The sequence below is a fragment of the Terrapene carolina genome, unplaced genomic scaffold (assembly GCF_002925995.2).
Source record: "Terrapene carolina triunguis isolate 2854851 unplaced genomic scaffold, T_m_triunguis-2.0 Scaffold84, whole genome shotgun sequence".
Lineage (NCBI taxonomy): Eukaryota > Metazoa > Chordata > Testudines > Emydidae > Terrapene > Terrapene triunguis.
In genome coordinates this window covers 39,920,810-39,943,443 of record NW_020664435.1, presented here as the reverse complement: position 1 = coordinate 39,943,443, position 22,634 = coordinate 39,920,810, and the positions used below count along the sequence as shown (strand labels likewise).

General features: G+C 39.9%; 1 protein-coding gene across 4 annotated transcripts in view; it reads right to left on the bottom strand.

The window, feature by feature from the left end:
• The window catches only part of MLLT10 (MLLT10 histone lysine methyltransferase DOT1L cofactor), a 209,817-nt gene that overhangs the window by 77,649 nt on the left and 109,534 nt on the right, over positions 1–22,634 (bottom strand). For all 4 annotated transcript variants that reach the window (XM_024199587.3, XM_024199595.3, XM_024199614.3 and 1 more), the window contains 2 exons: positions 12,760–12,855; positions 867–1,122 (listed from right to left, as the gene is read on the bottom strand). In XM_024199587.3, the coding sequence (XP_024055355.1) occupies positions 867–1,122; positions 12,760–12,855 (352 nt within the window). The remainder of the gene's footprint in view (positions 1–866; positions 1,123–12,759; positions 12,856–22,634) is intronic.

Below are 22,634 nucleotides of genomic sequence, written 5' to 3'. Positions count from 1 at the left end.
TTTATTAATAAACCATGTAAAAATTATTATGGATTCTTACTACTCTCCCTGACCACCACAAACTATCCTCCAGACAGACCAGAAATAGTGTGTGCGTTTTCGGTTGGGGTTTTTTTGGGGGTGGTGGGAAAGGGGTGGTTTTTGTTGCTGTTGTTTTAAAGATGCCAGTAATGGCTCTAGAAAGTTATTTTAGAATGTCAGAAAGACCTATGCAATATATAAAAATCACCAAAATATGGGTAACATACATACATCCCCAAAAACATTATATACCCAATAGACTGGAATGATGTAAAAATTAAAATGTGTATTTATATTTTGAAGGCACGTTGTGGACTCAGAAAAAGCTCCAAAGACAAGTTTCAGTCTATCTTGAAACTAATCATTTAGGACACATTATACATGATTTTAAGATACATAAAATACAAACAGAAGTTTGTTCGGTTTCATTTTTACACTCGGCAATTTAAAATTAGTATTATTAAAGTTTTGTGTTTTTTTTTAAATGTCTCCTATACTCAGACCTTACACGCCAAATTTCAGCAGTGAGCAAATCTGCCAGCAGATTTACAAATTGCCAAAACCAGAAATGTCAAGTGAAAACTAAACCTAAATGGGCATAAACTGTCTTTTCCTGTAAAAACAGAACATACACATAGCATACAAAAAAGAGACAGGCATCTCTTTTTCTGAAAACAAAGTAACCAGCAAAAGATGCAAGAAGCATTTATTGATTTAAAATAACCAAACTTTCCTATCATTATTCTGGATGATGGGTAAATGATTTTTTAAATTTAAGTATGAAAGATTTCTATCTGTTTACTCAGAGGTCATCAGAGAAACAGTATTATTGCTATTTTAAATACCTGGCTGAAAAGGACTAGCAGCTGACACGGTTGTTCCTGGATTCCTTCCACTACCAGGCTTTCTTCCCCTCTGACCTGAGCTGTGACCTGCAGATTTCTTCCCTTTGCTCTCTGACCCTCTAGCCTCTGAAGCATCTTTTCCACTTGAAGTATGTGCAGAGACTTCCTGGAAATTTGCATTTGTAAATCGAGCTGTGGTATCTTCCAACCGCTTCAAGGAGCCTGGCATAGAATTGTTGCTAGTGCTTGTGTAAGTCTAACATTTTGATTAAGAGAAAAGAAGTTAAAAAAGAGACAGTTAGACCACAAAAAAACTGTACATCAACCAATAAAAAAAATGCGTGGAAGAGAAACATTCGAGTATCCTAACATTAAAGAAAACATTAACAGTCTTTCTTTTTAGTTTCATAAGTTAGCAGTATACTTTTTAAAATAATTTTTGAAACTTTTAATCTTATTATGTTATGATAGCACCATAAAAACAAAGAACAGAAAGTCAGTTACTAATATGTAATTTTTTTGATCAGATATAGTGCCAGCTGTCAGTTCAGTTACCAAGCATCAGATTGCAGCAATTAATAGAAATGTACGTGCTAACATATCCACTATATTTATCAAAAGGCAAATAGTAACACTACTAGCTCTACTGATCAAAATAATGGCAATTATTCCTGAAACTTTAGCAAGCTTGTGAAGCATGCTGTATAATCAGAAAACCTACAGTTTTACGATTATGGCACCAATCCTGCAGACTGCATACGTACTTAATTTCGTACAGTTAGTAGTCCCACTGTACTCAGCAGGATTGCTCAAAGTGTATGAAATTAAACATAAGTAAGTCTTTGAAAGACTGGGTCTAAAAAACAGTTTCATGATACAGAAAATGTTTATATTTTGGAGTTGGATAGGAGTCTCTGGATTACTTTACAGAATGCCAAGACTATTTTCATCTGCAAATGTGTAACGAGAATTCTATCACATTAAAAGGGAGATTTGAAATACTTTGAAAAAAGTTATTTATATTTTATAGTTTTATATTAATATATACACATACTATAATAATATTACATTACACACATATGCACACAGTCTTTCCATACAAGTTAATAGAAGATGTCAATTAATTTTTTGGTAACTTTAAGATATGAATTTAAACTGATTGGGAGAAATGCTTATTTCTTATAAAACTAAGACTAGACCAGAAAATGTGTGATTATGACAAAGTCTTACTGATTAGGCAAAATTAGGAGTGTTTAAGTAATGATTATTCAGATGTAGAAGTTACTTTGAAGAAATTGTTGGATTGTTAATATAACATGATTAAACTCTATAAGCTTGGCTGTGCGATTTTTGGCAAAAATGTTAGAATAGTAGTCAATTATAACTATTTTGATAACTGAGTGAAATTCTGACTCCATTGAAATCAATGGCAAAACTCCCATTCAATATCTATATTTATGTTGAGTTTATCTGGTATTTCTATGAATGAGTTAATATTGTATAGATTATTTTATTAAGGTATTGTGAGGCCTTTTGCTGGTAGTGATATTTTTCAAAAAGCTTTTTTGTGATGATATAATTTATGTATGCTAAAATGAAAAAAATACAAATATAATGATATTAAATAACTCCAGAAAGTCTTTAGAAACTAATAAAGATGAAGGATTTTATATGTTGGATGAAAAAAATATGAGGAAAAGGAGTGACATTATTCAGCAGTTATATTTTACTAAACTGAGCAGACATATTATTAAACAAAACACTAATTTGCATTCTGATTGGTAGAAAACCTCCTAAATGTTAAATACTGGTTAAACAACCAGATCTTTGTTTAAATATTTTATATCAATATTAAACAGTACATTTTTCTTTCTGATTCTTTAATCATTATTAAGGCTCTGAGATTCAGGACAGCACTAAAATGTCTTTAAATCCATCCCTACTAAAAAAAACATTTACACATGTACTGCTTAAATCCCATTAAAACTATTCTCTAAAAAGATGCTTTCCTGAATTGGGTCTATAGCACTATAAAAAACAATTTATTATCTTTCACATTGTGCTTTGATATAACTGGCATGAAAAAATGATCTCACTTTTCACTAATACAACCACCACCAGACAGAAACTCAAAAAAAGTTAATTATAATAAAATTATCTGCTGTTTCAATACAATTCAGATTTTACATTCTGGGGTATGTTACTCAATATGTGAGATCTCAGGAAGCTGTACTGAGAAAAATGTACCTTTCAATCAGTAGTTTATCAGTGTTCAGAAATACTTTTTTATTTTAGAAAACTACCCGTTTGCTCAATAGCCTCTTTAGAAGCAATATATTCCCATGTAAATTTGTTTCATTCTAACTATATTTTTTTCAAGTTTTCACAGTTCAGGGCAAACAATGTAAACCATGGCACAGAGCAGGGCACTACTTTTTAAAATTATTACCTACAAGTTTACCAACTACTCTCAAAGTCATTTTAGTAAGAAATGAAATCCTATTTGCATAGACCAATAGGATTCAAGCTGATTAAACTCCATGGCTTACTTTGGAAACATGAACCTTTTGCATGCTGGGCAGGTCAATTGGGAAACCACCCCAGCTCATTTTTCAATCATTTTTCCATTAGCTTGGGCTGGTCCTGAAGCTCTCCATCCCACTCACATGTGACCTATATGACCTAGTACAGGTCAAAAGCCATGTAAAGAAAACACATTGGTACTCTTCACTCATGTGTCAAGTGGGGGAGGGAGAGGAAACCGAGCAAGGGTACTGTACATGGAAACATAATATGAACTCCCACTTAGAGGATCAAATTAGGTTTGGTCAGTTCCCCAATGCCACTTAATGGAAAAGATACTAGAGTCACCCGGAAGTTTAAAGCTGTTACTTTGCTCCACTCCAACTCTAAGCATATATATTATGTAATATTCTGATCCCCCCAAAGTCTGAAATTCTAGAAATCATATTGTCTTCATGTTAGCTAGCTAGACTCAGAAACAGCTGCAAAATATGAAAAAAGCTATGCACTCCAATGCTTGCTGTTGTTCTTTTGTCACTGTAGCATACAAACAAAGCCATAATATGTAGTACAATGAACTAAAAAAACCCACCATGCAACACTATTAAGTGAAACGCAATGCTAACATGCAAACTGCAAAAAGTCATAGGAATAGATCTGCAAAGCAACCAATTGTATTAAAAACCATGCATATTCCTCAATCAAAAGATCCAACAAGTTTTAACTGATGTTATTGAATCTGGGAGAGAAGAATGGGAGTTAAATTTATGCCAGTCAGGTTAATTACTTTAAATAAAGGTAGGCAAAGTGGGACTCTCCAAAACTGCCAACGTGGCTCAGTTCAGAGCTGCAGAAAAATTTCACTTAGGATTTTCTGAATAGTATAGAATCATAGAAAATTAGGGTTGGAAGAGACCTGAGGAGGTCATCTAGTAGTGAGAAAAGGAAATATGCATAACTAACAAATTAATGAGTCACCATAAGGAATGTCAGAACTACAATGGATGGCAGCACAGGACTAGCACAATGCTAGCAAAAGAAGGTAGCATATATATATATATATATATATATATATATATATATATATATATATAGTTATGACAGACAGCATTCATCTGTTATGACTCTACCCCACTTGACAAATACTTGTTTAGCCACAGCTGCTCCAAACTGTTATACTTATTATTTCTATTAGGCAGCACCTAAATGCCATGAAGAGAATGGGATTCCCATTGTGCTGGACAAACACGAGTCTTGTCTTCACTGTCACAGTTAGCTTGAAATAGTGCACTCGAGTTACTGCACCTCGAGTTAACCTAGCGTGAGTGAGAGGCCAAACCAAATTTCAAAACAACATTCCAGCTACAGAGTGATTTGATTAGCTACTGATGAGCTGTTGTAACTTGAGATACTGCATCCCCACTGCATTACAATCTCAAGCACCTGCATTACTGGAGCCTCCATCCACCCCACCCCAACAGGCCAGCTAAAGCACCACTAGAGAATTTTGTGGGTGGATGGAATCGAGTTATGGGTAACATTCAAGTTATAACTAGACCTAACTATGCTGTGAAGAGATGCCCAAAGACATAGACCCAGGCCCAACATGCTTACTGCAAACTAAAAAGGACGAAAAATAGACAAAGGGTGTGAGTAGGGTGACCAGATGTCCCGATTTTTGGGTCTTTTTCTTATATAGGCTCCTATTACCCCCCACCCCCGTCCCGATTTTTCACACTTGCTGTCTGGTCACCCTAGGTGAGAGAAAGAGATCCAATGAAACAGGCAAAGCGATCAGGGTAATGGCAGGCACAAATTTTTATTCCAGTAATTTTCCATACATGTTTGATGGGTTTTTGTTTTGTTTTGTTTTGTTTGTTTGGGGGTGGTGGACAACAGATGTTGGGATGAAAGGCAGTAGGTGCAGGGTTGGTAGTTTATTAACTGCCCTTACCTCTTTCATCATTTTTTTTTTTTTAGATATTTAACTCCTTAGGTCAAAGTCCATGTGTTCATACATACTTGGTACAGCACAACAATAACTTGCCTATTTTAATAAGATTTATTAATAACTCTTGCCAATACAATTTCTTTTTAGAAAAAGTATCTGTATTTAAAAGTTTTCAGCCACTGCCTCTTTACTTTTACAATTGTTTTAACCCTTCATTTATTTTACTTACTTTTATTTCCTACATGCCTATTTTCTAATTTTTGTTTTAATTCTTGCCTATTTATTTTTCACTCTGCCTATTTCTAGATTTATTTAGTTTTAAACCTTGCTTATCTTTTATCTTTGCTTTTATACTTTTTAATTTCCAGTTTTATTCTTAACTTCTTTTTGAAAATCTATTTCTTGGCCATTACAAATTCACCTCTTGATTTACACTCATTACAATCTGATATTGATTATTACAATGTGGTGGCAACACCACAATAGTTAAGCCTTATCTACACTAAGGCCCAGTCAACACTAAAAATTAGGTCAGCATAACTACGGCCTTGGCTACACTGGCGGTGTACAGCGCTGCAACTTGCTGCGCTCAGGGGGGTGAAAAAACACCCCCCTGAGCACAGCGAGTACAGCGCTGTAAAGCGCCAGTGTAATCAGAGCCCCTGCAGCGCTGCATGCTTGTTCGTAGCGCTACAAGCTATTCCCCTCGGAGAAGTGGAGTACATACAGCGCTGTGAGAGCTCTCGCAGCGCTGGCGGCGCGACTACACTCACGCTTCACAGCGCTGCCGTGAAGTCCCAAGTGTAGCCAAGGCCTACATCACTCAGGGGTATGAAAAATCCACATCCCTGAGCAGCATAGTTAAGCCAAACTAAGTCCCAGTGTAGACAGCATTACGTCAATGGGAGATGGATTACCTGTGTCTGATGGGAGAATCCTTCCCAGCAGCATAGGCAGTATATACACTGAAGCGCTACAGCGATGCAGCTGTGCCTCTATAGCATTTTAAGCATTGACAAGCTACTCCTGGGGGGATACTGCATGACTGCGTGCCCGCAGAAAATGGCCCTCCTGAAGATTTCCTGTGTTTCCCTGCAGAAAACGGCAGGGAAGCAAAGGGAAGCTGCGCGGAGGGGAGGGGTGGCGGACCATGAGTGCAGTTTTTGGGACAGGGATTGCCCCCTCCAAACAGAGGCGACGCATGGGATGGTACATGAGGTTACAGGACACTGCCCCCCTCATTCTGCAAGCGCAGAGCTGCCCAGCTGAAGGAAGCTGTGTCTCGGATCTGCTGACTCTGCAGCTGAATGCCTCCTGGGTCCTCGTGCCAGTCGTGCTCTCCTTTTGTGTGCTGGGAGCCTTCTTGTTTTCTATTCTGTGCAACAGTGAGTGCCTGCAGTGGGGCTAGGTAAGGAGGAGTGAGGGAAATGAAGGAAGGGGGAAGTAAGGGGTGGGGAGAAGAGGCAGTGGGGAAGGAAGGGGGGGTGGAATAGGGCAGGGGGAGTGGAATGTGGGCAGGGGGAGGGGAAGAAAAGGATATAGGGGAATCGCAGGAGCCCAGCAGGCAGTATCCCCTTGGCAGCAGCTGGGGCTCCCCCGTTAAGCAGGCCCATTGAACCCTCACCCTGACAAGCCCTACCCCTCTACACCTGGACCCCTCCAACAAGCCCCCCACACCCAGACCCCTACCCTACTGATCCCCAACCAGCTGCACCTGGACCCCCACCCCATCAAGCCCCACTCCCCCAGTACCTGGACCCCTCCACTGTGCCCCCCAGGCTCTTCCCCTGCCGAGCCCCATCTCCCCATACCCTCTGTGCATCCAGATCTCCCACTGAGCCACCCGCACCCAGACTGCCCCACACAGAAACCTCTCACCCCACACCTGGATCCTCCCACACTAAGCCCCTCCACACTTGGATCCTGCTGGGCTGAGCCTGCCCACCATACCTGGTGCACCTGGCGCAGAGGGGCAGGACCCCGGGGTGTTTCTGGGGCAGGCCCACCCCTTGCATTGTGTCAGGGTCAGGTCCAACCTCACTGCTGAGTCCCTGTACCAAGGGAGGTGGGGTCTTCAGGGTGATCTCCCACCTCAATGCAGCCAGTGGCGTGTGCTCCTCACTGCCATGCTGGAGCCACATTTATTTATTGACAAATAAAATTGGCAGAATTTTAAAATATTGTGCACATAATTTTTAATATTTTGGAGCAGAATTCCCCCAGGAGTAACAAGCCTTAATGGTACATCTATACATCAATTAAACATCCACAGCTGGCCAGTGTCAGCTGAGTCGAGCTCACAGGGCCCAGGCTGCGGAGCTGTAAAATAGTGGGAAATCCTGAAAGACAGAACTTCCACCCCGGACACACCACACAATCCATCATCTACAGCCAAGCGCTGAGGTACAACCGCATCTGCTCCAACCCCTCAGACAGAGACCAACATCTACAAGATCTTCACCAAGCATTCTCAAAACTACAATATCCGCACAAGGAAATAAAAAAACAAATCAACAGAGCCAGATGTGTACCCAGAAGCCTCCTGCTACAAGACAAGCCCAAGAAAGAAACCAACAGAACTCCATTGGCCATCACCTACAGTCCTCAGCTTCAACCTCTCCAACGCATCATCAGTGATCTACCACCCATCCTGGACAATGATCCCTCGCTTTCACAGACCTTGAGAGGCAGGCCAGTCCTCGCCCACAGACAACCCGCCAACCTTAAGCATATTCTCACCAACAACCACGCACCGCACCATAACAACTCTAACTCAGGAACCAATCCATGCAACAAACCTCGATGCCAACTCTGCCCACATATCTACACCAGCAACACCATCACAGGACCTAACCAGATCAGCTACATCATCACCAGTTCATTCACCTGCACGTCCACCAATGTTATATATGCCATCATGTGCCAGCAATGCCCCTCTGCTATGTACAGTGGCCAAACTGGACAGTCACTATGTAAAAGGATCAATGGACATAAGTCAGATATCAGGAATGGCAATATACAAAAACCTGTAGGAGAACACTTCAACCTCCCTGGCCACACAATAGCAGATGTAAAGGTAGCCATCTTACAGCAAAAAAACTTCAGGACCAGACTCCAAAGAGAAACTGCTGAGCTTCAGTTCATTTGCAAATTTGACACCATCAGATCAGGATTAAACAAAGACTGTGAATGGCTAGCCAACTACAAAAGCAGTTTCTCCTCCCTTGGTATTCACACCTCAACTGCTAGCAGAGGACCTCACCCTCCGTGATTGAACTAACCTCGTTATCTCCAGACTGATTCTTGCCTGCATATTTATACCTGCCTCTGGAAATTTCCATTACATGCATCTGACGAAGTGGGTATTCACCCACAAAAGCTTATGCTCTGAATACATCTGTTAGTCTTAAAGGTGCCACAGGACTCTCTGTTGTATTTTCCCCAGTATAACTGTGTCCACACTCAGGTTTTTGCTGGTATAAAAATTTTGCCAAAAAAACCCCCCCACCCCAACATAACCAACACTGTTATACTGGCAGGAGTTTCTAGTGTTGACCTTGCCTAAGGATAAGATAAGCTTACTGTTTAACAGTTGATTTTTCTAAGTGCTCTAAAAATGCACAAGCACACTCAAATTGTTTTGAAAATTGCTGAGCTTAATAGTGGTCTGAGAGTAGGATTACTGGGCCAAATTTGGGGCCATTTAACCTAGGGGCTCCCAAGATTCAGCATCCTGAAATAAAGAAGCTGACAGTAACATTTTCTGGGGTTCGTATAATTTTTTGCACATACCGGAGGCTCAAAATATTTCACTGATCTACCCCAAAAACTGGTATCACCTGATTAGGTCTGTATTCAGCTAGTGTCCAGCACCTATACTAGCACTTTGGTTAAGTAATTTTTAACAAGTTAAGTGTTTAATTTAGCTCTACAAATTGGCTTGAGCCTGGGTGCTAGAGACATCAATTTGTACATGTAGTGCAAGACTGCTGCTCTGAAGTGAGAAAGTGTGTTTATAGGCACACCTGCTGTCTGTCACTGGGTAGCTCAGAAGCAACTCCCAAAAACTGTGATTTTGAGTCCTGCCCTCAACAGATTTCTGAGAATGTCTGCTGTGCACTCTACCATTCTCTGCCCACAATCTGCTTTGGATGAGGGGCTTCACAGGGGCTCCACTTTTGGAAGTTTTGCCCTGAGAGAAGAGCCTTTTGTTTAAGAGTGGATATTTCAAAGTGCTTGAAAATCCACACAGATACTCGGATTGTCTTGAAAAGTGCTATGCCATGGCACAGAGCAAGCAGTGTGCATTTGGGGTCATTGGTCAAGGAGTTCCTCAGATACAGCTCCCCCAATACAAAGCTATTTGTTACAATCAAAGTACTCTAAATCCCAAACGCACAGGGAAATTGTCTTGAAAACTGGTGTGCCATAGCAGAGGTTCATATAGACTTTGGGAAATGGGGAAGAGCACAGACTTTGGGATGAATGGACCACTTCATATCTCTGCAATCCTCCTATGGTACAGGAGCCCTTCACCTTACACTAGCCCCCAAAGTAGACTAAGGAGCTTGGCATTCACCTCTGCCTCTACTTGGTAGCTATACCCTCACAGCCCAATTGCCTCTTTCTTTCCTTCCTATAACCCCTCCAACCATACTTGGGCCATGGAGGGAACAGGGGGAGAAGAGACCTGGTATCTGAGTGGTGGTGAGGAAGACCCATCAATCCTCCCCCTCCCTACAGGTTTCCCTCAACCATGCCCTCTCACTATCATCACTTCCTCAAAATACAAGGAAAACTGACTACCCAAAACTTTGTTACACTTGACTAGCAATGCGCCTCACACTTTTCCAGAACATTGAATGTGCATAAACCACTAAAACCAGGAAATAAAGTGCTATGGGAAACATCTAGCACTGTGAGACTTCGCAGGAGTGTTTGAAGAAGAACAATGGTATACCATTACACTGGACACAACACAGAAAATGGCAGTTTTTTTTTTTTAAAAGGGACTGGTCAGGTTTGCTTTTCTTCCACTACCAATTGCCAGCTGCAAAGGGGGACAGAGTTACGGTTCTGTGGAGGGAAGGGCTGTGGACACTATTACTTTAACTTTATTTTCCAGCTTAACTTTATATTATCTGTGTTTAGAGGCTTAGGTATAAGTGCATTTGACATTCTGGAAGGGTATGAGGCACTGCCGGTCAACCTTATGTCTGCATTAATGAAGATTTTGAGCAGTGAAATTACGTTTTACTTCGGCTTCCTCCCTGTCCTGACTTCACCCAATTACCCCCAATCCTTCCCCTTCAGTCAAACCCGTTAACAAAGATTATGACAAAAACCTAAAGAGTAAGGGAAAATTATATGTTGCAAATGTAAACTCCAGGTTTTAGGAGGGAAAACAGGTATACTGGGGAGCCCTGGCTGAGGCCCTATTCCACACATACTGCTACTGTCTCAACTGGAAGTCTTGGCACCTCTGAGGGCTGTAACCTTACTCTGGAAGATGGATGCTGCTACCTCACATAACAGTGGGAAAGTCAAGGGGGTCCCTAGTGCCTCTGCTTTGTCTTGGTCAGGGAGAGCTTGCTCAGGGATCTCAGTGTAAGAAGAATATCCACCATTTACAAATGTTCATGTTTTCATGTTCAAAAGAACCTTAGAACATTAGGTGTCACCACAACATCCTTGTGAAGCAGGTAAATGCTTTCCCCCACTTGACTTAGAAAAAAATGAGGCAAGTCAGAACTCAGAAGTTCTTGAATACCAATCCTGTACTCAGGCCAATACACCAATACTTGTTCAGAACTCTCAATATTTTAGTTTTATATATTGTAAACTAATTCTGTGTCCTACATCAAATCACAATAGTGTCACAGGCAGTTTCTTCTCCTACTACTCCTTCCATTTCCAGCCAGCTGAGCTGCAACACAATCCAAATATCGTCCATCGCCAAATATCGTCTGTTATGTTTAGCAAGTACAAGTACACTATGCAGGGCCAGGCCAGGCCAAAACAGAAGTCAATGGCTGAAAAAAGGATGACTCCAAGACCAAAAAAGACCATACATTCCAAGACCACAAATTAGCTTCTTTGGAACATTTCCCTTCACAAGACATTTGAGGAACAGACGAAAGGCAGGCTTACTGTATTAATTATGAAACCATAAAAGTGTGCACACTTCAAATGAATGTTCCTAATCTTGATGAGAAGAAATGAAAGTGTCCAAGCATACTGAGAACATCTGCTCTGTTAGCGATGGATCTCCAAAACTTGTACAGTTACTTGAAAAGGTGATTACAGCCTCTGGAACCTCAGACAGTGAAAAGCAGAAGTTTCAGGTTTTTACATGCTCTGACAAGAGTCATGGTGTTTTGGAAACACAAAGGTTATATTTTGTTGAGCAATGAGTAAAGATCCAGCAATCAGATTACCACATGGTAGGGTCTGGGTGCAGGGTTTTGCCATCTTTCCATAGAAAGATAAAACAATTATACTGGTGAGTACCAAGAACTAATGAACTCAAACCACCACTTTTCAGAATCATGTGTCAAACAGTACTGAGAACCTGAGATCCCCAAAAAATGGGAGAAAATGAATTCATACTCTGCGGAAGAAAAACCACATTTATAAGCTACTGTGCGCCCTCCTGTAACAGCACCATTAATGTGTGTCATGTGTTGTAGTCCCTCTTAAAAGTATTCTTTACAACTTGGCATTTCACATGGGCCCTTTGAGTTAGAGTCAAGTCATTGCCACAACAAGAAGGAAGATTCAATGCAGCAGGCAGATAAGAGGCAAAAATTGCTAACACTCAAGAAATGTGATGTGTTGTGGATGTGTACCGTGCTCATGAGTTTGCAATTATTGACTTGAATACTTCTTGTGTCAGTGATGGTCTGGCAAATGCTCCAAGAGCAGATTTAAATTTTTTATTAAAGTTGATGTTTAAAATTAAATATACACAAGTTAAGAGGAAAGGTACTGTACATCTGGGGTCCGGCTTGAGTTATGAGGGATTACAGGTATCAGTTACAAGGATCACGAGATACATACATATCACATAACCAGAATAGACCCAGATTGAGGTACGGGGTTTTTTAAAGCGTCAGTGGATAAGTGGGCTCGGGTACGCCACCCATGGAATGTATAAAGAGTCCTATTACAATGGAGTATGAATAACTTAATTTTTCATATTTATCAATTCAACAAATATTATCACAGACAAGTACAACTTCTTACAGTCTCTATAGCCACTATATAGTAACCATTCTGCAATTATAAAATTCTCAGACATTCTTCATACCAGAGACACAAACAGTTTACAACTCTACATTACTAAAAACGTGTCAAAATGCAAATTTAATAATTCATTTGAACTTTTAAGCCTTAGACGGGGGGAAAAAGAAAACTTACTTTCTCTGTAGTTACAGTAAGAGACGGAACCAAAGATGGTGAAGACTCAGACTGCTTCTTGTATTTTTGTTTGTGTTTGTCTTTTTCTTTATATTTCTAAAAAATATGAAAGCAAAATATAACCCAAGTTCAGGTTCATCTTCAACATAATCCATGTATGACATACATAATACAATTTTCTATTATTTAAACATAAAAAACAAATTTTGACTATAAAAGTTACATTCTTGTGAAAGTCAAATATGACTAATATTTCAAATATTAAACTACGCACATTTTGTTCAGCAGAACCATCAGAATGTTTGCATTAAGAAGCAGCATACACTGAAATTCTTTATTAGTTACAATTAGCATTACTGAATCTATTAGTGTTACTAAAATAAAACCATCTTGCCAAAAATCAAGATCTTAGTACCATAACATTACAGAAAAATTGAATTAAAAAGCTATATTGATATCCATTCTGTTTTAAAGTTCTTGTATTTCCACCAGAATTATTGTATTAATAGTGAACATTTTATTTTTCATTGGGTTATTACTATAAATCAACAGTAAGGCAGAATATTAACTCATTTACAAATCTCAGGCTTGCTCTACTACGGGTATCACAAATGACACTTTTACCAAGATGGCCACCTCCAGAAAACTACACTAATGTTATTTATTACAAACTTCAGTCTCAAATAAAGTTATTAGTTCATATACTGAGAGAAAATCATTCTGAACTTTCAGTATGTTAAACTGAGCAAACAGAATATTTCCCTTTTAAAATAGGCTGAAAAATTAGAAAGTATTTCTGTTTTCCTTTATTTACTGACCACAACAAGTATAGCTAGCTAATACTGTGCAAATATCAAAGAAAACTGTCTCTTTCCTTAACTGTTTTCAATCTAGGGGCATGATCCTGCCTACAAGCCCTCCGCATGTTTGCAGAACCAGGACCTATATTTTGTGTTCAATAGAAGGGTATTAACATGAAAATTGTGATTTTTATAGCATCAACCTGCTGTAGAAGTTCTACATTTTTTCCTGTGACTGAAAAGTTTTAGGGTTTTAATTTCTCCCTATAAACATTACTGTACTTTTGTTTGGGAAGATTATGCTGCCTGAAGTCACTAGGGGGAAAAAAGATTACTTACCAGCAACTGTTCCTTGAATATTTTACTTCTGCAGATTCACATTTCCAGGATTTTTGTGCACCTGCACCATACCCAGTAGAGCAGTATCATATATATGACCACTCCTTCACAGAAGCAAATGTTTGGACACAAAGCTACAAAAAGTCTGCATGGTCCCAACTCCTTCAGCTAACTGAAAGACTCAGAAGAAGTACTCCAAAAGGTGGAGAAGGAAGCTGGGCACTGTGGATCTGCAAAGGCATTATACTCAAGCCATTACTGGTAAGTAACCTTTCTTCTTCTTTTGAGAATTGTCAATGTAGATCCACATGAAGATTAAGTGGCTATACAATCCCCAGCAGGAGAGCAAAATACTTATTTAATAATGGCTGCAAAACTGCTCTTATGGCAACACTGTCAGAATCAGATGTCATATCAAGGGAGAAGTGCATGTAAATACATATAAATATAACTCCAAAAGTCAGTTTTCCACATATTTGCAACGGAAGAGCCATCAGATAAGCATGCCATAAAAGCTGCTTTAGAACTAGCTGAATGGGCTTTTAAACTTCCTTAGTAATGGGTCACCAACTAACTGAAAAAGTCTACATGCAAAGTCTAATTCATTTTGAAAATATGAGTAAAGCAAACTCCACTCTACACCCATAAACTATAAATAACTTGGCTGATTTTCTAAAAAGTTTTATCTTCTCTAAATAACTCAGCACCCTCTTAAAATCATGTTTATATTACCTAGCCTCACCAGGAAATGAATATGGTTTAAGAAAAACAGAATTTCAAAACATCTTCAGCATAAATATACAGCAAGACCATAAAGCCATTTTGTTCTTTTGGAACACAGTATAAACAGCCCCCACAACCACAAAACCCTGTAGTTTGTTCAGCCCCCCCCCCATGAAGCTAGTATAGCAACAAAAGATAACATTTAGAAGGGGGTAGTACAGACTGCTCTCCCAAACAGTTAAAAGGTTGTTTCCATCTGTCTTAAATTTTAATTTCAAGCCACTGAAATGGAAAAAATCTTCTGTCTGCTTGATATGTTCTACTAAGAACTTCTGTACAATGTCTAAGGACAGGGGAATCTGGAACCTCGCAGTGGAAAGCATAAATAACTAGAGCTGGACAATATGTTTAATAGTTTATTGGTGGATCCAAATCTATTTGTGAATTTGAGACAAATTCACTCAATAGTTTTGGCCTGAAAAAAATATTTTTGGGGATTAGCAGCGGCGGTGGAGGCGGTGGCCTCCCTCATAATCATTAGCCCAGTGGTTAAAGCACTCACATGGGATGTTGGAAACTAGGGTTCCATTCCCCTCTGTACTTGTTGTGGCACAGAGATTTGAATTTGGGAATCCCACGCCCTAAGTGAGTGCCCTAACCACCAGGCTATGGAGTCACTCACACATGCTCTCTCTCTCTCTGGCCCAATGATTATTTATTGTTATTCATAGCACTCTAACAATTCAGTCACCTAGGATTTGGGAGACTCAAGTTTAAGTCCCTGCTCCAATAACGATTTAATTATATATAAAAAGTGCAAAAGCTTCCACAGAATAACCCATGGCCAAGTAGCTAGGGCACACAAGTGCAATGCAGTTAAGACCCACATTCAAATTCCTTCTCCACACTAGGCAGAAGAGGAAACTGTTTCCAAGTCTCCCATATCCCAGGTGAGTGTTTTACATCAGTAAGCTAAGGCTATAAAGGAGGTCACCACCACAACCACAATGCAAAAAAATGTATTTCAAGTCAAACAAAACATTTCATTTAACCTAAAAACAGATTTTTTTTTTATTTGACACATTTTTTGAAATTTTTGGATTCAAATCAATCTAATTTTTTTCTGAACTGCAAGTAAACTGAAAAACCATTTATTCTCCCAGATCTAGAAACTTCTCTGTGTATTCTAAGAAATAAAATTTTGATATATTTAACTAAAACAAACACTCAAAAATATCAGAAATCAATGTTCGTAAAGTACACAACCCATTGGCCATAGTTCACACAAATCTTTTCCATTTCAAGGAACCTTGGCTTCCTTGTAGGCGCCTTCCTGGAATCTAAAATTATGTCCTGCATCTCTTTGGAGCATGATTTAATCCTTTAGATAAAAGGAGTCTGGGCCTGACTGTCAATTCTGACCTCCTTCCTAGGCAGAAGATCTGGAAGCTCAGGATGAAGTATTGAAAATTCCAAAGAAGGTTGCATGAGATCAAAACACCAGAAGTGACAAGCCCAGGCTGGAGCTATGAGAAGCAAGCGAGCTTTGTCTCCTCTTATCTTCCTCATAACATACAAAAAATGAACCACGGAATGAAAACAGGAAATGATTACTCCAGTCCTAAAAAAGCCATCTGTCAACATGCCAGTATCCTTTCCTGTCCTTTAACAAAAAGTGAACATTTACACACAGAATTTTTTGTAGCAAAAAAAAAAAAAATCTATGGACAGATGATTCTCTTCTCCAGCACAGAGTCTGTGCCACTGCGGTCTTCAAGGACCATTTTTGTTGTTCCTCTTCCCATGCTGGAGTATCAAGAGTCTGCAAGCAAATTCCTTTTCCCTAACAGATGAAAATCAGTCTTGTAGATTTGATAACATGCACAGCAGTTGCAAAGACCCAGCACCTTCTGATACAAAGGCTGAGAATGAGCACTTATTTCTGTAGCACATGGGTGTGGTACTGTCAGTTAACATTTAGCTACATAACTCTTGATTTTGTGTAAGGAAACACTTCAGAACCCAAAGTATTGCTTGTAATTATAATATATTTATTTGAAGCATGGTCTCCCCAAAAGTCCTCAAGTTTATCTTTAGACCCAGGGCTTGAAACAGGATTACTTTCGGAGACTGACAAACTTCTTGAAAGGAGTGGGTTTGAACTGACCAATCATCCAACTTCAGGTATCTATGAGATTCCTAAATTTCTGAAATGAACTGCCTTGACTCCCCACATTTTGTAAAAACCCTGGGAGCTGTCCAAAAGACAGCACTTTATAACTATGAATGTTTCTTACACAGAACTACAGATACTGTCCACTTGCAACTCTGATAGAATGATGGCAATTTCAGCTTGAACACTTAAAGGCCTAAGCCAGTCCTAACAGATAAGGAAAGGATAATGGATACCACCATCACAACATAATACTTGAATCTCCAGATGTACTTGTTCAACTGTCTCCAATCTAATAAAGCAGGGTGGACAAAAATCAGATTTTTTTTATTTAAATAGGTTTTTCCCTCAAAAAGCATTTTATCAAAAAAAAAAAAACAATCTAAAGATAGTTTTAATTAAGACACATTATAGCTCAAAGATCTCCCATCATGGAATAGGGATTAAAAGTTCTAATTCTAATTCTATAGTATGAGACAATATATTCATGTAATGTTTAAGGAAAGTTTTATAAATGAGTTCCAATAGTTCATGGATTAGGGACCCAATCTTATGAGGTCCCAGGGGCTTCTGTATAGATTATTTAGGTTAATCTTTCTATCTCCCCAATGGGACTCAGTGCTCAGTCTAGAAGATACTATCAGAGATGCTTAGTTTTGCAATTCTCAAACTGTGGATTTGTGTCTCCAGAGATAACATGTTTGTTAACAGCAAAAAATGTATTTAAATAAATAAATAATATATAGAGGTGAGAAATAACAGACCTCAATCCTATTGTCCCTCTGCAAATTTGTGTACACAGAGTCAATCCCTTACCTCTCTCTAAGGGCTTGTCTACACTGGCGCTTTACAGCGCTGCAACTTTCTCGCTCAGGGGTGTGAAAAAACACCCCCATGAGCGCAGCAAGTTTCAGCGCTGTAAAGCGTCCGTGTAAACGGTGCATCAGCACTGGGAGCCGCGCTCCCAGCACTGGGAGCCGCGCTCCCAGCACTGGTAGCTATGCCTCTCATGGAGGTGGCTCTCTCCCAGCGCTATGCCGTGACTACACAAGCCAGGTTAAAGCACTGCTAAGGCAGCGCTCTAGCATTGCCAGTGTAGGCTAGCCCTAAAGTGCAAAGCTTCAAAAAGTTCAATGAATAGAAGATTGTTGGGGGTGGAATAGATCTGGACAAGGAGAAGAAGTCTGGCGATAAATGTGAGAAGGGAGGGACAGGCAGTAGAAACAAAAGTGAAACTGTTTGAGCAGCATATTCCAGAAGTCTTGAGGTCTTTCTGAGTGTAGCCTTCACTGATTTGAGATCTACCATATCATTCTCTCACTAGAAGGGAAAACCTATAATGGCAGCAGGTCATAAGAGAGACCCAGTTTGGGAATATATTAATGAAGTTCCTCTACCTGTGGGTAAGACAGGCAGGCATGTGTGCAAAATGCAAACAGTGCAACAAAGAAATGCAAGGCCTGGTTGCCCGAATGAAACAACATCATGAGAAGTGCTCCTTCTCAGGAGGAAGCTGAGTTGAAGATGATGAAAGGAACATGTTTGAACATGCAGGATCTTCAGGTTGGTAAACTTTTTTATTTCATACTTCTTTCTTAAGGACTGCCTGTCTTCCTTCTGGACTATTCTTGAATTCTCATGTTTGAGCAAAAAATATAGTTGTTACTCTATGGTACTATCATTTTAGATGCAGCTGTGATAAAAAATAAATAGCTGAAATAGGCAGATCTTCCTTTTACAATTTCACCTTTAAAGTAGTACTCAGTGTCAGTGAATGCAATGAGTAACAATAAATGAGCAGTATGGGAATAATAATTAAATAACTGCACTGACTTATTTTGTTTAGGAGAATCCATCCTCAACATTTAGGATTCTGAAGACTATCCACCTTCAAGATCACCATCATTTTCTATAGTTTCAGAGTTATTTGCCAATGATAGTGTTTCGGTCACATCATGTATGTCACATAGTCACAGTATATCACCTGTAGCAAAAAGAAAAAAAAAATCGCCATCATCCAGAAACAACCATAGATAAGTTTGTGATAAGAACCAGCAGATTACAAAAAGAGGTAATTGATAAAAAAAAACTGCCCAGTTTGTTTATGCAACAAACTCTCCTTTGAGAACCCACGCTTCATTAACATGGTTCAGTCATTAAGACCAGGATACAGTCCACCCAACAGAGCAGATGTTGCAGGCAAATTCCTGGATAAAGTGTATGAAAGAGAAATTGAGCAGTGTGCAAAAGGTCTAGAGGGTAAAATTAACCCTCAGTTAACCTGAGTCTTGATGGGTGGAGCAATGTCCACAATGATACTGTTGTATGTGCTTGTGTGACAACAGAAGAAGGGAATGTCTTCCTTACAAAAACAACTGATACATCAGGAAATGCACACAGAGCAGAATACTTACAAGAAGTAGCAGTAAAAGCTATTAACAAACTGTGAAAATAAATTCAAATGTCTAGTATGCAGCTTGGTCACAGACAATGCTGCAAATGTATTCAAGATGAGAAGAAATTATTTAGAAGAGAGTCCCAAGCTAGTAACATACAGTTGCAGTGCTCATTTGATGCACCTCCTAGACAAAGACTTCAGTGTTCCAGAAATAAAGGCTAATGTTGTTGAAATTGCAAAATACTTCCATAACAACAACTTTGCAGCAGCTGCTCTGAAAAAAGTGGGAGGAACCAAGCTAACTCTCCCACAAGAAGTCTGATGGAACTCAGTAGTGGACTGTTTTGAGCACTATATCAAGAACTGGACTAATCTGCTGACAGTTTGTGAACAAAATTGTGAAAAACTGTCACAGCCAACATTCTCAACATTGGGCTTAAGAGAAATGTTGAACACATGCTGAGTACCCTGAAGCTTATTTCTGTAGCCTTGAACAAAATGCAGGGAAATAGCTGTTTTATTGCTGACTGTTGAAATTTGGAAGGAACTGAGTGAGATCTTAAAAAGAGAAATAAGCAATCACAGAGTTAAATTACAAGCATTAAAAAAACGAATGGGACAAGCACTATCTCCAGCTCATCTTCTTGCAACTAGTCTCAATACTCGGTACCAGGGTCAAACCTTAACTGCTGAAGAATAGGAGTTGGCTATGACATGGACATCCAGCAACCATCCGTCCATAATGCCAACTATAAGAAACTTCAGCACTAAGGGTGAACCATTCAAGAAATATACGTTTGCTGATGTTTTAAAGAAAGTCACACCAGTGAACTGGTGGAAGTCACTTAAGCACTTGGATTCAGAGACTGTTGAAGTGATAATCTCACTTTTAACAGCGGTAGCTTCTTCTGCTGGTGTAGAAAGAATATTTTCTTCCTTTGGACTAATTCATTCCAAATTGAGTGATCGTTTGGCACCTGAAAAAGCAGGAAAGCTGGTTTTTCTTTTCCAGATTATGAACAAACAGGAAAATGAAGGTGAAGATGACCAAGTTAGCTGCAGAAGCCAATATTTTAAGATTCTCATGTTGACCTGGCTGACATAGTCGATTTAATTTTTGTTTGTTTTGTTTTAAATATTTCATTTAACTATTTTAGTTAAACAATTTTAACAAAAACAAACCTGATTTTAAAAAAACTTGAATGTTTAAACTAAATTCAAAAATTCATATGTTTGTTTTGCTAAAATATTATGTTTGCTGTTGAAGAAAAGAATCCACTATACATAATGTTGTTTTAGTTAAATAAAACAATTTAAACGTCTGTCTGGTGATGTTCTCCTCCTAATATAGCATGGCAAGAAAATCCTCCCAATATTAATGATTAACTGTTGAATTGGAGATCGTTCACCTCCCAATGACTTCATAAATATCTGCTTCAATTACCTTTGGTAAATGAAATAACCAAAATTATTCATTTTCTGATATAGCTGTAAAACTAAAATAAATCACTTTAAAAATGTATAGTGTGTACCTTCTAAAAATGAAACCTACCACTATCTCTGAGTGGTGAAAAATATGTATTAAGGTTATAACAACCAACAAGAATGCACTTTTATGTAGAAATCCATGATTAAATCCAGTCTTCCTGACTAGTGATTTAAATCATGATTTAAATCAATTTGATTTAAATCAAATTCACCCTGTAATAAAGTGATGTAGATCTTCTAAGACCATGAAAATAGATCCCTGAAAAAAAATATAGGGAAGATGAGTTAGGAGGCAGCATCTAGCAGAATTGCATTGCATAGCCCTTCTGGATGACTTTTAGGACCCAACAATCCATAACAATGCCATCTGAGGCTGCCAGGAAATGAATATACCAGTGCTGAAAAGGGAAATATAAGAGTTCGATACAACTGTCTGGACCAAGACTCTTGTGTTGCACGAAACCAGAACAGGAGTTCATGCAGAAGCCTTTTACCAGTACTTACTCCTCAGTTTCCTACACTGTTGGGGTAAAGGTCTTTGATAAGCTGACAATTAAGACCAAAGCAAACCCAAAGCAGTGTCTTTGAAACTTGAAGTCTAGTATCGAAGACTTCCAAAAGTATCCACTAAATAAATCTGGACCACCCAAAAAGAAGATATTCAATGTGTGACTGGGGCTTTGGACTGAGATCCAATCACTTCAGCATGACTGAAGATGAAATTACACAGCATTATCAAGGACACAGGCAGACATCTAAATGAGGTTCTTAGAAGACAACTTGCCCCCTCAAACAATCTCCTTAGCTGGCCTTCGAATGTTGCTTTGGCCTTACAGGAGACAAAGAAGGGGGCAAGTTATTGTTTGAGATAAAGGGTTAAGTCTGATCCAAGAGTTAGCCAGATTAATCTATCCCACAGGGTGCTAAGGCTAGACACTAGTCTTGGTACCAAAAAACACACCCACTTCTTCTGGGAAGAAAAAAAAAAAGACGACAGAGGGGAAACCAGTCTGTCAGGATCTAAAGAGGATCTAGCACTAAGTCCTAAAAAGTGAAGATCTGGCAATTACGTTGGTCTGGCATTCCCTCCAGATCAAAAGATTACCACTTAGATTCACTAGCATAGGTTCCTCAGGGCACGCCACAGAAGATGGCCCTGGGTTACACACTCTCCAAAGACCCTTCAGAGCTGAAGATCTCATCCCTAGAGACCTGTCCTTGGATCCATCTTCCTTCTTCTAATGTGGATGATACCTCCTCTGCAGAGAGCCATATTTCTTCCCCCTTTTCAAAGTGGCTGACAGGGCTTGGATGCCTATATATAAACTGATCCTAGCTGGACCAAAGATGATATGCATCCCCTTTACAGCCTCAGGTCTGAACATTTAAGATTCATGAGGTGGACCTCAACTAGGGTTGCCAGGCGTCCGGTTTTCGACCGGAATGCCTGGTCGAAAAGGGACCCTGGCAGCTTGGTCGGCACTGCCGACTGGGCCATTAAAAGTCTGGTCAGCGGCGCAGCGGGGGCAGCCTGGGGGTTCCGCAAGCAGCCCCTGCGCCAAACACCAACTGCGCATCTCCCACTGGGAACCGTGGCCAATGGGAGCTGTAGGGGTGGCGCCTGTGGACGGGACAGCGCGCAGAGCCGCCTGGCCGTGCCTCCGTGTAGGAGCCAGAGAGGGGACATGCAGCTGCTTCCGGGAGCCACCTTAGGTAAGCGCCACTGGAAGCCTGCACCCCTGACCCCCTCCCACACCCCAACCCCCTGCTCCAATCCTAATCCCCCTCCCACCCTCTGAACCCCTCGGTCCCAGCACGGAGCACCCTCCTGCACCCCAATCCCTCATTCCCAGCCCCACACAAGAGCTCGCACCCCCAGCCGGAGCCCACCCCAAATTTCTGCCCCAGCCCAGAGCTCCCCCCCCCCTCCATTTTTGGCCGGAACCCACACGGC